General features: G+C 37.9%; 1 protein-coding gene across 1 annotated transcript in view; it reads right to left on the bottom strand.

Annotated features, from left to right (window-relative positions):
- Positions 1 to 15,112, bottom strand: part of PALS1 (protein associated with LIN7 1, MAGUK p55 family member) — a 60,848-nt gene that overhangs the window by 26,924 nt on the left and 18,812 nt on the right. Inside the window, exons 2-3 of the mRNA XM_075030435.1 lie at positions 11,404 to 11,490; positions 3,156 to 3,665 (exon numbers count right to left, since the gene is read on the bottom strand). Of these exons, the coding sequence (XP_074886536.1) occupies positions 3,156 to 3,518 (363 nt within the window). The 5' untranslated portion in view covers positions 3,519 to 3,665; positions 11,404 to 11,490. The remainder of the gene's footprint in view (positions 1 to 3,155; positions 3,666 to 11,403; positions 11,491 to 15,112) is intronic.

Genomic DNA, 15,112 nt, shown 5'->3' with positions numbered 1-15,112 from the left:
TAAAAAAAATTGAATAAGGGTAGTTTAACATCTCCATAATTCACTAGCACCTGCCCAGGTTTATCTGGGGTTCTCCTAACAAAGCTTTGTGAAAGTGACTAAGCACTCTCACCTGGACAGCAAAAGTGGAAAGACGGAAAGAAAGAGTCAGGAGCAGTGTAGATCAGAAATTCAGTATAACCAAACAGACAAACTGCAAAAAAAAATCATGTACTAGCAGTTATTTTTTGGACAAAGTCATGGGCTAGCAACTTTCTTGAAGACCAAAAAGTTGAATAACTAAAAATTTTTTTAAAATCTGGCCTCTCCAATTCAGGTATTAAATAAAAAAGCAGAAGTATTAATGATAATGGACTCAAATCCTCTCTATGAAACCATATTTTTTTTGTAAGTGTGCATGTGTGTATATATATAGATATATTCATAAGGCAACATCCCTAGCCCTGATACTAATCAGGAACACACAGCTTTCGGGATAATAAAAAAAAAAAAAAATCTTCTTTTGAAATTCAGCATTACTGTCAGATGTTAGAATGACTAATCCAGAAACTGGAAAAAGGACATGCTTTATGTGGAGGAAAATTTTGGAAGAGGCTGAGTTACTGCAGAAGCACTTCATTGAATTTAAAATTATGACTCAGTTTTTGAGAGCACTAGTGACTGAACAGAGATTCATTATGGACTATATAGGTTAAGAGATCACAACATTTCATTTAGAACATTTTTTTTTAAGTTTGCAAAAACTCAACATCACAGTTGAGTATAATTGAAAGCACCACTCTTAACAGGAGTGCTAAACTATTATAAATCCTCTCTTCTTAAGTCCACCTGATCCAAACTGTTACTATAATTCTGTCCGGCAAGCAAATAACAGTAGTATGTTTGTATGCCTGTCAATATTACGTCCTGACTTCTCCGATTGAAACAGATGCCTATGAAGCCTTAAGTCAGCTCCCTGGTGCACCTATGGATATATCATGATTTAGTCTAATTACATCTCCTAAAGCTCCTTGCCTTTCCAGCTCAAAGAACAGACCATATTCACTCAGTAAGCTAGTCAATACTTCTGCTCTATACACATAGTTTTAAGCCTTATTTACTGCAATTCAGACCAGAGACAGACATTGTTAGTTTTCTGATTTTTCATGGTATCCACACACTGAGGGGAATAGCTTTAGTTAAATCATACAATGTACTATACTGTGTTTTTCCAGAAGTACGCTGACAGCAGAACAATGACAAGACCCAAGCTTCAATTGCAAAAGTGAAGAGGAGTTTGTCCTCATGGACAAAATAATCTAGTCATTTTCCTTCAAAATGCATCTGATATCATATATCGCTATTTCCTAATTTACCTGTTTCCACATACAAACCTCTATATTCTTGTCTCCAGTGTTTGGTGTTTTTCTTCTTACATCAAGTATTCACACAATCCTAGCTTCCATTCACACCAATTTCCCCCCTCCTCTTCTTGCTGAGCCAAACTTATAGGTTCTTCCTTGCAGCTTTTCACAAATATTGTCTTTCTCTGACAATCTCTCAGCCTTCCCCACAGCCTGTATCCATTTTACCCCCACACTGAGAAATTTACAAAACAGCCTTTCATTATTACACTAATTTCTCCACCATTGTCTCTCCTGTTCAAACCACTTCAGTCTACCTCACCTCCTTACTGGTTCTCAGGCTTGTCAGACCCATGCTTGTTACTAATTTCTCATTTCCTACCAGCTTCCATGCCTAACTTCTTTGCCCATAGGTTTCCACCCAGCCCTCCCTCCAAGTTCTCAGCATCTCTGGCATGAGACCTAGCCTCAGCTTTCTAATTCCAAGTCACTCTCCTCCCTTCTGTAGTTCCAATTTCCAATTCCTCCTGCAGTCAGTCTTCAGAGCTTTTAGCCCTGTGGTTAAGCAAGTCCCAACAGAAGTCACTTCTACTCTTGACGTCAATCTTTGCATCCTCTGCTTTGTGTTCCCTCTAAGAAGAGATTTTCATAATCAAATATCTAACACTTCATAAAGTTAAGTACAGAATCCGCTTCTTACAAAGATATCTCTTGGATAGAAGCTGACAAGCCCTGCACTAAAACAAGGTACACCTGCCTTGTTTGTAACTGACCCTGCTTTCAGCAGGAGGTTGGCAGGATGACTTCCTGATGACCCTTTCAACTTAAATTTTCCTAAAGAGGGATTTGTACAATAAGGATTACCAGAGGTTACAGAATAGACACGTCTTTAGCAGAAGTGTTGCTCGGGCACACGAATACGGAAGATGAAGCAAAAAAAAAAAAATTAGCAATTTGACAGCTATTTTTCACTCTGTGTTCTCAACTACCAGCCAACAGCAAAAAATAGGAAGAATCTTTAGTGCAGCACAAAAAAAAAGCACCTTTTTAAAGCAGTCTGGATCTCAGAAAAGGTATAGATTTAGAAATCTGGACTCCTACAAATTCCCAGTGCCTCTTTTTCACTCCAGTGACACACCACATTTTAGATAAACAGATACTTATGTTTGAGGAAGGAAGGCTAGAAACTTTTTCTACACCAGCATAGTTAAAGCAATGACAGCTATGAAATGAACAATTTCAGCATCTGTTTCTTAAAAAATTACTAACATTACATTTTTGTCAAAGTCTAAGTGCCAAGGTAAGCAGATTTTCACCATCAATGCCAATACTTTAAGAGCAAATGTAAATTATATTAGGTGACAATTGATAATGCGAGATAGCCAGAATAAGAAGAAACCACCAGCATGCTTCTTTTTAAAATATTAAAAAAACCTCTTGTGTTTTGATTTTAAATGACAATAAGCATTTATTCATGGCTTATTCTGGTCTGTGCTTCATCAAACATACTTGCATGGTTTTCCCCAGCCTTAAAGAAGATGGAGAATCCACTGAATTCATTAGTTATCTACAGGGCATTTAACTGTTCCCCAAATGGATCAGTTTTGAAAAGCCACTTGCTGGGGCACATAGCCTGATGCTTGACTAAATAAATAAAAAAAAAACCAAAACCACCACAAATCCAAAGGACCAGAAGACTTTAAAACTGTATAGGAAGAATTAACTAAATTAGGATTTCAGTAGCATAAAAGAACATTAATATCAACTAAATAGTTTCTCCATTAGCCCATTCATTGTATTTTACCTACCTAGTGTCTTCACAGCATAATGAGGACTCTCCAAAACAATTCCTTCTTCTGTGTCAAATATTGGATTATCTATTCCAGTTTTAGGAGGAATTTGCGCTAGTTTCTTTAGCCTCATGGAAGCAGTAAGGTCCAGTTCTTGTTTCTTTCCTTCTTCTTCCCGTCTCCGCCTTATGTCTTCCTGCTGCTGACGGATTCGCTCAAGTTGAGCGCTCCGCCGCATGGGCATCATCCTGGAGCCCAAATCCCCAGGGCAATCAACAGCCATTTCTCTGTGCTTCTGAGGTTCCTCAGGAGATGCAAGATCCACATTTTTTGCTTCACTGTCAGAATCTTCTGTGATATGTCCATTCATATGAGAAGTTGTCATGATTATTTGTAATTATGCTTATTCTCTTCAAACAGAAATGCTGCTATTAGGCCAGTTTTCGTTATGACGTTGCGTAAAATCCATTATAACTTCAAAAATATTTCCCTTCCATCACAAGACAGTTGAAGAAACATCCAGGAAGAAAATCTAATGAAAGATATTCAGAAGAAGTTAGTGAATAACTGCACTAGTAAGAAATACCTAAGACAGTTCTCCAGGTCCCCAGGCATCAGAACAACAGAACTTCTCCTCCACATTTACATGGTGCTTCTTCCCCTACTAAGAACTACAGAACCCTCACAAATCTGTTTCGCACACTTTAGTAAACTTCAGGTGCCAATGTTAGAAAAGGAGTACTGCTCAAAGTGATGCTAGTCTCTTATATTTCCCAGTCAAAACAGCAGAGATTGTGCACTTAACACACACAATTGCAAATCAGTAGTGTTCTGAAAGTTCCCACTCATTTTAATTTATCCTTTCATTCTTAAAAATTCCAACACAAACCATGTCTGTTATCCTACAAACACTAAATGTGAATAACTTGTTATAAACATGTTCACAAGAAGTTTAGTAAGTTAAACGTAAAGATGTTTGCATTCATTGTTGATAAATTGAGGCATTTTTATGTAAACGCTACTTCCCACATTCAGAAAAGACAGGTCTGGCATAGAGTTCTTCCAAAAGATACTATCTAAAGCAGTCTGAAGCTGCACTTACACAATTCCAAGTAAGCATAAAGTCCTAGAATAAGGGTTGGACAGTTCTAATTAGCGGCTACTCTTAATACTTCCTATAGGTATGCATTAAACCAGAAAGGATTAAATACGAGAGTAAAAGTCCTTGTGTGGGCGTACAGAGGTATAGATTTGACAGAGAAAAAGAATTAATTTCCACTGTCGAGAAGAGACATTCCACTATACTCCTTACACCTTAATCTGGTTTCTCATTCCTGATGATTCAAGCTAAAGAACTTAAGTGTCCTGATAAATATAACCACTTGGCTCTTAAATATAATACATACAACATTGTGTTTTATACCACATTGCCTTTCTGTATCACAAAGCCAATGATATGTTATGCTCAATATGTCCAACTGAAAGGTCAGAAAATGAATAGTTGTGTACAGTATTACCAATGCACTTAATTTTTCAAGTTCCTTTTTATTATTTTTTTTAAATTTACTGAAAGGAAATACTACAAAATATCTCAAAGTTTTACTATACACTGGAAGCACCAAGACAAAAAAAAACAACAACCAAACCCCCAGACTTTCTTAAACCAAATGTTTGTGTTTGGAGGAGGAAGGGAAAGATGCTTATGTTGTAATTAAGTTGAAAATTAAATATCAATAGCAGTGTTTTGGAGGAGCAGCAATAGAAACTCCTACACAAGTTTCTGCCAGCTTGCAATTCTAAGTACAGCTTTTCACTCTCATAAGGAGTAGCATACAGCTACATACGGCAACACCAAAACAATTCTCTTTACTTGCTTCCTGTCTAGCCACTACTACCAGCTATTACTAAGGTCTTCCATGAAGTAAATATTAAAGCATTTCTATGGTAGTAAAAATTCTTTTTTGCCTTTAAAAAATACTTAACTGCACTGCACTGATATGTAAAAATGATTTCAATGCTCAACATTCCCACATTCAGACAAAAATCAGGCAACAAAAAAAGCCCATCAAAAGCTGCACAGTAGTGGGGCTAGCACTGCAAGTACCACACAATTATTTGGCACCTGTGAAACTTTGTTAGTGCCCAACTTAAAAAAACAGCTTTTCAAAGAATAAAGTAACATAGAATTAGCATTCAGACAGGGTTATGTAAAGCACCATATCAAAAAACAGTCTCTGAAATTCAGAGAAAGGCAGATAACAGTTTAGCATGCAGGGAAAAGATAATTCAAATTCTCTTTCATCCACATAGTACTGGCCACAGCTTGTCTGAAGACTGAGCGTTTTGAAAGTTACATTCATCTTTTTTCAACTCTGACAAGCTGAAAGAAAATTCACATTCCTCAGTCCATACGGTACAACTAACAGGTGTCAAAACAATTTGAGGGAATGAGTAATATCCATTTACTCAGCACTAAAGAAGTCAAAACCACTATCTGAGGATATGCAAGTAAAATACAGCTTTAAAAATACCATCATATCACTTAATCACGTGTAAGCTAAATAATGTCACACTTGCTAAAGAATCAACACATTAGAAAATGAAGTTGATGGCCAATATTTAATAACTGATGAAAAATATTTAAGGTGGGATTAGCTACATTTCCTCCATCAAATTTAAAAGTACCAGCTACCCAAGACAAAGAGCATCTTTTGAGGTTAAGTCAGAAAAAGGGCACAACAAAAACTCATGTATCTGTATGTAGAATAAGAAGTTTTAAAATCTCTTCAGTTCAGTCATAAGCACTGAAGACCAGAGAAACAAAAATATAGTCCAAGGTAAATACAAGTAAAAGGCAATCACTGGTAACATTGCTTACACGTTCAGTATAAGCTCCATGCAAGATGCAAAGGGCATATAAATTCTGGGAACAGAGTAACCCAGATATTTAAGTGGCCTGCGATAATAGCTGCTCACTTTCAGTGTTTAACATCTGAGTTAAGTCAGTTAAAAAAACGAAAGTTACAGAAAATGAGAGTTCTCCTGCAGTCACACTTTAACAGCAATATTCAGAAAACTGGCATCAAAATTTAAGAGAGTATTAGGACAATTTTAAAAAGAAAGTATTTTTGATATCCCAGAAAGTTAGGTGTGTCTGAAGCAAGCAATAAACAGTACAGGCAAAGTAATCACACTCAGATAATAAAAAAGATGATACAAAATATCACTTATCAGGCAGCCTAAAATTTGATGTTACTGAAACATCAAATCAACTCCACAAAAACCCGACTCCCCAGATCTAACTAGCTGGTAATCCATAAAAGCACAGGCATGCTGCAAGTCTGGAATGCTGCAACAACTTCCTTTAATCAAAGAACTTCTGATAACAGGTGACCCCTTCCAAATCTAGGCCCACTGTTCTTTCTGCTGTCTCAAGTCTGCTTCAGACACCACAAATTCTGATCTCCAACAGTTTTGGAAAAATGCTACTGCCCAATTGCAACAAATGAAACAAGAACATAAGGAAAAAATTCAGATCAGCTCTGAAGTCCCTCTCTACAATGGTCCTAAGGAATTTAAAATGTAAAATATGAGACCGCTAAAATGTTAACTCGGTCCTCAAATTAAGGTGTGGTGTAGCTGAGGTTAAAAATAAGATTCAGCTTCAGGCAGGCACCAGGAACAGAAAATTTTATTCTAACCAATAAGCATGGCATCAAAAGTCTTATGATGAATAATTTCAGAAACAGTTTTCTTGGCTTTTCTTTCTGAAGGTTTCTTTGGCAATTTTAAAAATCCCAAGATAACAACAATAAGGAAAGGTTGTTATACCAAGTCTGTTCTCTGCGAGTTGTGGATCATCCAACAAACCAGCTTTTCAGCCAAAGAGGAGACTATGTTGTTACATTAATTCTTATACCAAGGAAGAAAATTTGCAGGCATACTCAATAATACTGATTTCTACTACATCATACGTAAAATATTAACAGAATTCTCTTCCACTTTAGAACTCAGTATTAGCAGTTCCTATACTCTTTAGATACGTACAAATTGCTCGTGTTACACAGAGTTTGGTTGCTCAAAGTTTAATACGGTTAAATTGTGGCTTTGACTGTCTTCCTTTTAACTGCCAATATCTAATAGGGGAACCTTAGCATTTCCACAGGACACACAGATCTTTTCAAATAAAGCAGATTTAAGGCTGTTTTCTGTCCAACTTCTTATCACAAGTCTTACCAATATGGTCCTGGAGAGCACATGTGAAAGTTTCTTCTTCGCAGATTACTTTTACTGTTCAAATTTTTGCCCTACAGAGAAGCATTTGTATAAACTGCTAACATAAGTACAACTATTGAGAAAGAGCATTTCAGTCACTTGGATCACCATCAGGCATCACACAAGAATTTCACTGTGAAGCAATTATGAACAGCAAACAAACCATATTTCTGGTGCAAGTTCAAAACAGCAAAATTAAAGAAAAAAACCCCACAAATACTGTCTGGCTAACTATACTTATTATCAAAAATGCTCTATTTTGCAAGCCACACATCATTCTTCATACTGACACCTAACAATGTCAAGCTTCTATCATCTCTAACTACCCTGAATACACTAAACAAAGTCCATACCCCAAAAGCTCTGTCAAAGAATAAACCTGCACACCAAGATGATTGCATTTATGTAAGACAGATGCTAGAATAAAATACATACTGACAGGGACAGAAACAGAAGTGCTGTAAGGTGGTTTAAGTTTTCACTTGCTTCCTGAGGACTGTAGCTGGTGTGCACAGCAATCCTAATTGCTTTAACAACCAAATTCTGTACAGTAAAATTAAATCTGTTTTGCTTCAACAACTTCCAAAGAGCAAAAATGACATTTTCTGGAGGCTGAGGTTTTGTGTTACATTTTGGTGGTGTTTAAAATCCTTTCAATGCTAGAAGTATGATCAGACTTGATAGTTCTCTTTTTAAAACTCATTAAAGGTGCAAATTCTAAATGACTGCAAGGGAGTTCAGCACTCACCTCCAACTGAATTTCATTAGTTTTGGCACAGTTGAGAGTATAAAAGCCCAACCTACATCTGTGATTATATTATGAACACAAATACATATTTAACATCAGGGACAGTGCAAAGGATTTACCATCAGCTGAAAGCCATATACTATGACAGACACTGTATATTAAAATATTCATTAAAAACAACTGGAAGGGGAATTATAGTTTGCTGAGTTGGATTAGAAGTTAGGTTAAAATCACATACAAGATGCTTCCTGATATCTGAATTACTAAGAAAATATGAGCATAAAATTATGCTAGAGATCTCTACCATGTGTTATTAATGGCTCACATAATGGTGGGTCTTCTGGTATTTTTACTCAGTACTTCAGATTTCTACGCAAGCAAAACCTAAGTCATAAGAATTGCAAAATTACAATGTAAAACACTTCAGTAATTCCACAAATGGAAGCTCAGTGTAGGAAAAAGAAAATTCCCAGCTTTCCCTGCATCACCTCCCAAGCATCATTTGTTTCTTCAACAGTATTTCAGTGAACCTGCAATATTAAGTGACTTGGAAGCCAATTGCACAAAGGAAAACACAACACAAACCATCTTGCACAGCATAAAATTAATCACTACTTGATAAGAGTTAAAGATTGGAGTTTATGGGAGAAAATACTTCACAGGTATCGCCTATGGGACTTAATTGTAACTGAAATAACTGGTACAGACTGGAGCAGCCTGATGTTTTTCAAAAGCAAGTTAAAGTTACAAAATCTATGAGAACTTGATATTATTTTTCTTAATTTAAAAAATTCTGTAATAGAAAAAAAAAGAATTATCTTTAGCTTTGCAACACATTCAAGACTGCGACTTCTGGTATGGTTTGTTTCAGTTTTTTAATCTACAATGTTTTACATGATTTCCTCTAATTAGATGCTCTAGCATAGTCTTGGTATTGGAACAAAACTCTTCCTTTAATATCCAGCTGACTCTTACTTCTAGTAATTTCAGACTAGAGCTCATTATAAAACCTGTCAAGCACAGTAACTCAGTTCAACATGTGTATTTCAAAGGGCTTTCAGACATGCCAAGAGGTTTTAACATTCCATGCTCACTTAAATGTGCAAGATATGTGGATCAACAGCAAAAAGGGCTACACCCTCAAAAGGAAAGTAATTTTCATTGTTAGTGCTTTCTAAGTTACATTTGTACAAGAGCAGTAACAATGCTACCTTGTAACATTAAAGCACAGAGAAACTGATTACACTGAAAATTCAGATGCTAAGGTTAGATTCCAGTTTTATAAATTGTATAAACACATTGCTCGCCACACAAACATGGGAAATTGTGAGCACATTTTTGAATCACGTTGGTATTACATTTAAGAACTGTGGTCTAGCTAAGACACATTTAATTTTATTAGGCTTGTTTATCTGTTGATGCAGTGGCAACAATGAAAAAAGTCACAGCTCAAGAACTGGCCAGTCTACACTATCCACTTCAAAAGATACAGGGCTACTACCTACAGAACAGATATGAACAAAGAGTTTTCCATGAAAAACATGGACCAGTAAGAGAGTACATCATGTCAAACAGCCGCCACACCACTCGGACCTCTCCTCAGCAACTGTGCCTTCGCAGTAAGAGATATGCAAGATATCTTTGCAACTCCTGCGCACGCGCTATGTGAAATTACGACACACACAGAATATATATCACGATTTCGCACATGACAAACAAGGGAGTGGATTTTAACCTGTTTCACTGCAGAAGCATAAATGGCTTTCTAAGGTACATCCAAAGACTGTTTTATCTAAATATTCAGTGTAATACACCACTCTATTCTTGTTTCGGTCAGTGTTGTAACTTTTAGTCACATCAGACTACTAGACACGTTTCTAAGAGAGGCCACGTCTAATTTAATTACCGTGTGCGGCAGGCAACGGAGTTCGGATAAGCGGTTCTCGCTGCCTCAAAATGAAAAGCAGAAATGCGCGATATGTAGTCGTTACCGCTAATCACAGTTCTCCTCTTCACCGCCAAACGTCCAAAACGGCAGCCGGTGGCTCCTCTGGCCGAGGGAGCCGATGTTTGCAAGCCCCCCCCCCCCCCCCCCCCGCCTCGAGCAGCAGCCGCAGCCCCCATTTGCAGGACTCAGCATTCCCCCGCCGCCGGGCCGCAGCGCTCCCGGTTCCCATGGCGACGGCTTTGCCCGGGCGCGGAGCCGCGGGACTTACCTCACAGCCCGGCCGCCCCGCTCCCCCCCAGGCCCCGAGCCCGCGGCAGCCCGTCCCACGCCGGACAGACACAGAGACGGTTACTCGGGCGCAGCGGCGGGCGGCGAGGCCCCTCTCCGCCAGGGGCGGCCGGTGGGTAAAACCTCGCCGCGAGCCGCAGCAGCGGCCCCCGTGAAACCTCTGAGGTGCAGCGCTTCATCCCTGCTGTTAAACACGCAGCCGCAACGGCTCAGGTGAGTGAAAGCCGTTGAAGAGATAGGTAGCACACGCCACAGCATGTACTTCGGCTCCTTGAGGTCTGAAGAAGTCAGTGCCCCTTACAATACGCATGACCTAAGCTTTAAGAAACGGAAGAGGCTGATTTTTATAGAAGAAGTAACACAGCAGTCACGCGAAGAGGAAGGAACGCTTAAATCTCACTTAAATTCTTACCAATCTCTCTGTGGAAAAACACATGCTGCGTGCTCTATTAGCAGCAATCTTCCTTGATTAGTACCTCAATACCGAGCTCCTTTCATCAGTTAAAAGTGATAGCACAGGTCAAAGAGAACCACTGCGCAAGAACAAATCTGACTTTCCGCTGCAGTATAAATGCTTTTTCCTCAGTTACACAAATAATTAAAATGCTTCCAAAGTTGACCGAGACTAAAAACAATTGTTGAACACACTAAGGATAAACATCTTTCTCACATTTCTTATCATTCCCTTTGTTTTAAATACACACTACCACTTAAACATCAGCACCGTTTATTTTCTACTTTTTAGACCAAATGAAAAATAGACATGAGGGGGAATAAAGTCTCAGCTGGGGTGACTACAGAGAGAGGGAATGACAACAGAAACAAATCAGAGTAGGCTTCAAGAAGCTTATTGCTAAAAATCACATCTAGATAGAAAAACTTAAGACTTTTGCCAAGGTCATTTAAGCATATTTTTAAATTCAATAATATAGTATTTAACTTCTGTTTATATTTTGCCACCTGTATCATCAATAAAGCTCTGATACAGTTTAACATCATTTGAACACTTACCAGCAACTCCTAGTGCTGATAAGACCTGAATTCTACTTTAGGTGAAGAGCACGGCAGAGGGCAGTCTCTCCACCAGTTAATGAAAACCTGAAAAAAAAAGAAAACACGCTCAGTTTCAAAAAGTAGCTCACAGAAACGACCAACGCTATATAGCTCATTAAATGGTCTGACACCCACACCACTCCAAACCAGCACATAGATTTACTACCCTAGCATCCCACTATGGCTTAGACTAATAGGCTACAACTATGCATACATTTGAATACCCAGCTCTAATCAAGCCTGCAGCACCAAACCCTGCTCAACAAGAAACATTTATTTTATACATAGATATGAATGGTTAACACAGATGTCTACAGGCTGCAATGAAAAGATGATAGAACAATGAAAGAAAAAATTAAGTATGTAAATTTAGCAGATACTCCAAATGTTTAGAAACCTTCAAGCACAACAAATGAAGAGTAAAGAAATTCCTAGAATTCCAGGGGATGTTAACAGATCTCACAGGACAGCCAGAAGCATGATAAGGAAACAGTCATTTCTAGTCATTTCTTATCACCTATTCACAGACAGTTAAGACTTCAGATTTCATCATCTTAAAATTAAACATGCCTGTCCTTATTTTAAACAGTGGACATATTCTCTGTGAAATTAAAAATACCACTGCTATTTTAGCTCCCTAATAAGATTGCCCCACCCCCTTCAGATTGTATTCTTTTTGGCTTGGGCTCTTGCACCCTGGTCTCATTTTAATCCCTGTATTTTTTAGCATGTTATTTTTAATGTCAACGCTTGCCACTGCCTCACTTTGTAAAACATAGTATTAATAGTGAGTGTTCATCAATACCAATATGTAAATGCCACTTTCACTTCAGAGAGATGATTGAACCAAAACTACACTAACTAATCCCAAATTAAATTGAAGATACAATGTTCCATAATTTCCCTCTCAACTGACATTTAAATTCATACAAAATGACATTAGTTTAGTCCTGCACAGCAAGCTGTTCTTAAGCCATATATACAATATTCTGGGGAAAGAGAAATTAATTCCTTACTTACATTTTAATATTGCAATACCTGGTGAATCTGATAAACACATTTAGAAACATCATCTGAAGAAAAGGGAAAGACAGACATTCCTCGCAGGCTTTCATCCATAAATGCTGAAATGTTAGCTATCTAATTCAACAGCCTTCAAAGAGGCTAGATATAGGGACCAAGACTGTCTTTCAACTTTATATGATTGAGTTACAGGCTTTGCAAGTTCAAAAAGTAAAGTCTCACAATATTATGTAACAAAGATAGATGTGCTAGCCTCTTTTATGTGGCCTTCCTCCTTGGGTTCCCTTTTAAACTCTTTTTCGCAGTATTATCTGAATGGGTGACAGCAAAGCGATTTTTATTTTTTTTTAAATCATTGTCCTTAATGATTTATCCTGATTAGCTCCATCACTATATGACTCATAGGTCTGTGGGGGGTGAAGGGGATAAGGATCTCGTGACTTTTTTTTTTCTGACCACAAAAATGAGTTGAGACTTCTGAAGATTAAAAATCTGAAATATAGAATATAAACCACAAAATTGTACAATAGATGATCTCTGCACTTCACAGAACTCATGGTCACTTATGTGCCACAAACTCAAAATAACCACGTTTCATTTGAGCTCTTCTCTAGTTATTTGGGGGGGGAGTGGACCAAAAGCTATTTTAGATACTCAGGTCTCTGATGTCACAAGTTTTTAATTCTTAAACTCATTTGAGATTGTGGTAGACTGTTCCACTGAGCAAATCACTAAAAAACTGCTGCATCAATTTTAGAAGTTTCCTTCTGAAAGATTTTCACTTCATGGGCATAATTCCCTAAAGTTCTCTCTTTCTAATTAATTAACATCACCTGCACTTGCTTTTTCTGGAAAACACTGTAAGCAAGGCATACCAGCCATGCAGTGTATGTCAGGTTTTTTTCTACAATATACATTTTAGTATTACTACTATGCTGAGATGTCCCGTTAGACAAGGACAACAGATGCCCTTGCTACTATAGAAGAAAGATCCTCAACCAGGATAAATGCAATGAATAGCTACGGCGAATATATCCCCAAAGAAATATTTGATGACAGTTGCAGTTCGCAGAAAAGGATTATGCTCAAGTGAATTCACGTACGTGAAATCTGCTGGAATGTTTCTCAGTCCAGAGAAGTTGAAGACAAGTAGCAAAGTCAGAACTCAGAATTTTGCAGACTGAAACAACTGTTCAGAATTTGCAAAATGTTGTACTTTCTTTATACTGTGTCAGTCACGCTACTTAATATCTGCAGAACGTTTCAGTAATTTCTTCAGGGAAATCACATAATTCATACATTTGTGCACAGCTAGCTCTCCAACTGCTAGTACAGAACAAAGCTGACTAGGCTTTCAAGTGTGCCCTACTTTTGGATCCTTCCAAACAGAGATCCCATAGTTCTTGAATTTATGACAAGAACCAGAAAAAGAGACTGACTGTCAGTGGGATTCCTTGGACTGTTAAGCTGGGCTAGTTTGCTGCTCCCAAAGACTGCAGTCTCATAACAGTTTCTCTTGACTGCTCCCTTACCCTCACCACTTTTGGGTCGTACCGCCAATACCTTCTCTGATAGCTTTGAAGCTTATCAAAACTCTGAGTCACCTTAATTCAACAAGACTGCAGAATGTTACAAAATATTTTTGTTTGGTTTTGGTCAACGTGGCATGCTAAAACAGCTCACAATAATCTGAAAGGTGACAGGACTGAGACAAGGGGCAGGAGCAAGTGGTTGAGACCAGGAAGGTAAAGAGGTGAGGACAGAGACAACCAGAAACTGCCCTTGCCAGCAGCAGAGAGCCAACTCCAATGGAGCCTCATCTCATGGAACCATATTCTATGAATTCATCCACTTCCCCTGGAAAAAGGGGAGGGGGGGGCAGGAATCTCATCAACACCTACTGATTTGAAAGAAGTTTTCAACCTAAAAACCCAAGCAAAACCCACCAAAAAACCCCACCACCACAAAAAAAAGCAACCACACACCTACAACCACTTGCATCTCTTCCTGACGATGTAAACAGGACAGTTTAAGAACCTATTGGTTTCTCTTAAAAGGCATAACCTGAGACTCAGGTGTAAAGGGCCACAAAATTTGCATTAATCTTTGAGGACTTCCTCCCAAACAAAAATGGTAAATTGAACACACATTTTGAGAGCATTATTAAAGGAGGTCCTACTGTAAAAGTCTGAACATCTCTGCACATTCATTACTTGAAGATACTGAAAGTAGTATTCTCAACATATTATCTTTGTGTAAATAGTATAAACACACTAGATGAGAATCCACGACTCAAAAGCTTTTTTTTTTTTTTTTTTACAGTGGACAGTAATAACAGATAAATCTTAATTTTCTGAGTGCTTGCAGCAGAAGGCATAAAATGGTACACCTACAGGTCAAACACTAATGGAAATAAAAATATTACTACCTCGGGCATACATATACCTATACAATGGAATTCACATATGGGTAACCACTTGGAAATGGATGAAAATTACAAATTACTCTTATTTCAAGTCTTCCCAGTATTTATCACAAAGATGTGTTATACTTATGGGAACGATGCCAACCATGACTGAAGAACTCATGCTGATTCCTTAGTCATACTATAAGGCAAGACTGCTGAACAACTTATACCATCTAG

The sequence above is a fragment of the Buteo buteo genome, chromosome 6 (genome assembly GCF_964188355.1).
Source record: "Buteo buteo chromosome 6, bButBut1.hap1.1, whole genome shotgun sequence".
Taxonomy (NCBI): Eukaryota; Metazoa; Chordata; class Aves; order Accipitriformes; family Accipitridae; genus Buteo; species Buteo buteo.
This window is presented reverse-complemented; position numbering and strand designations above follow the sequence as displayed.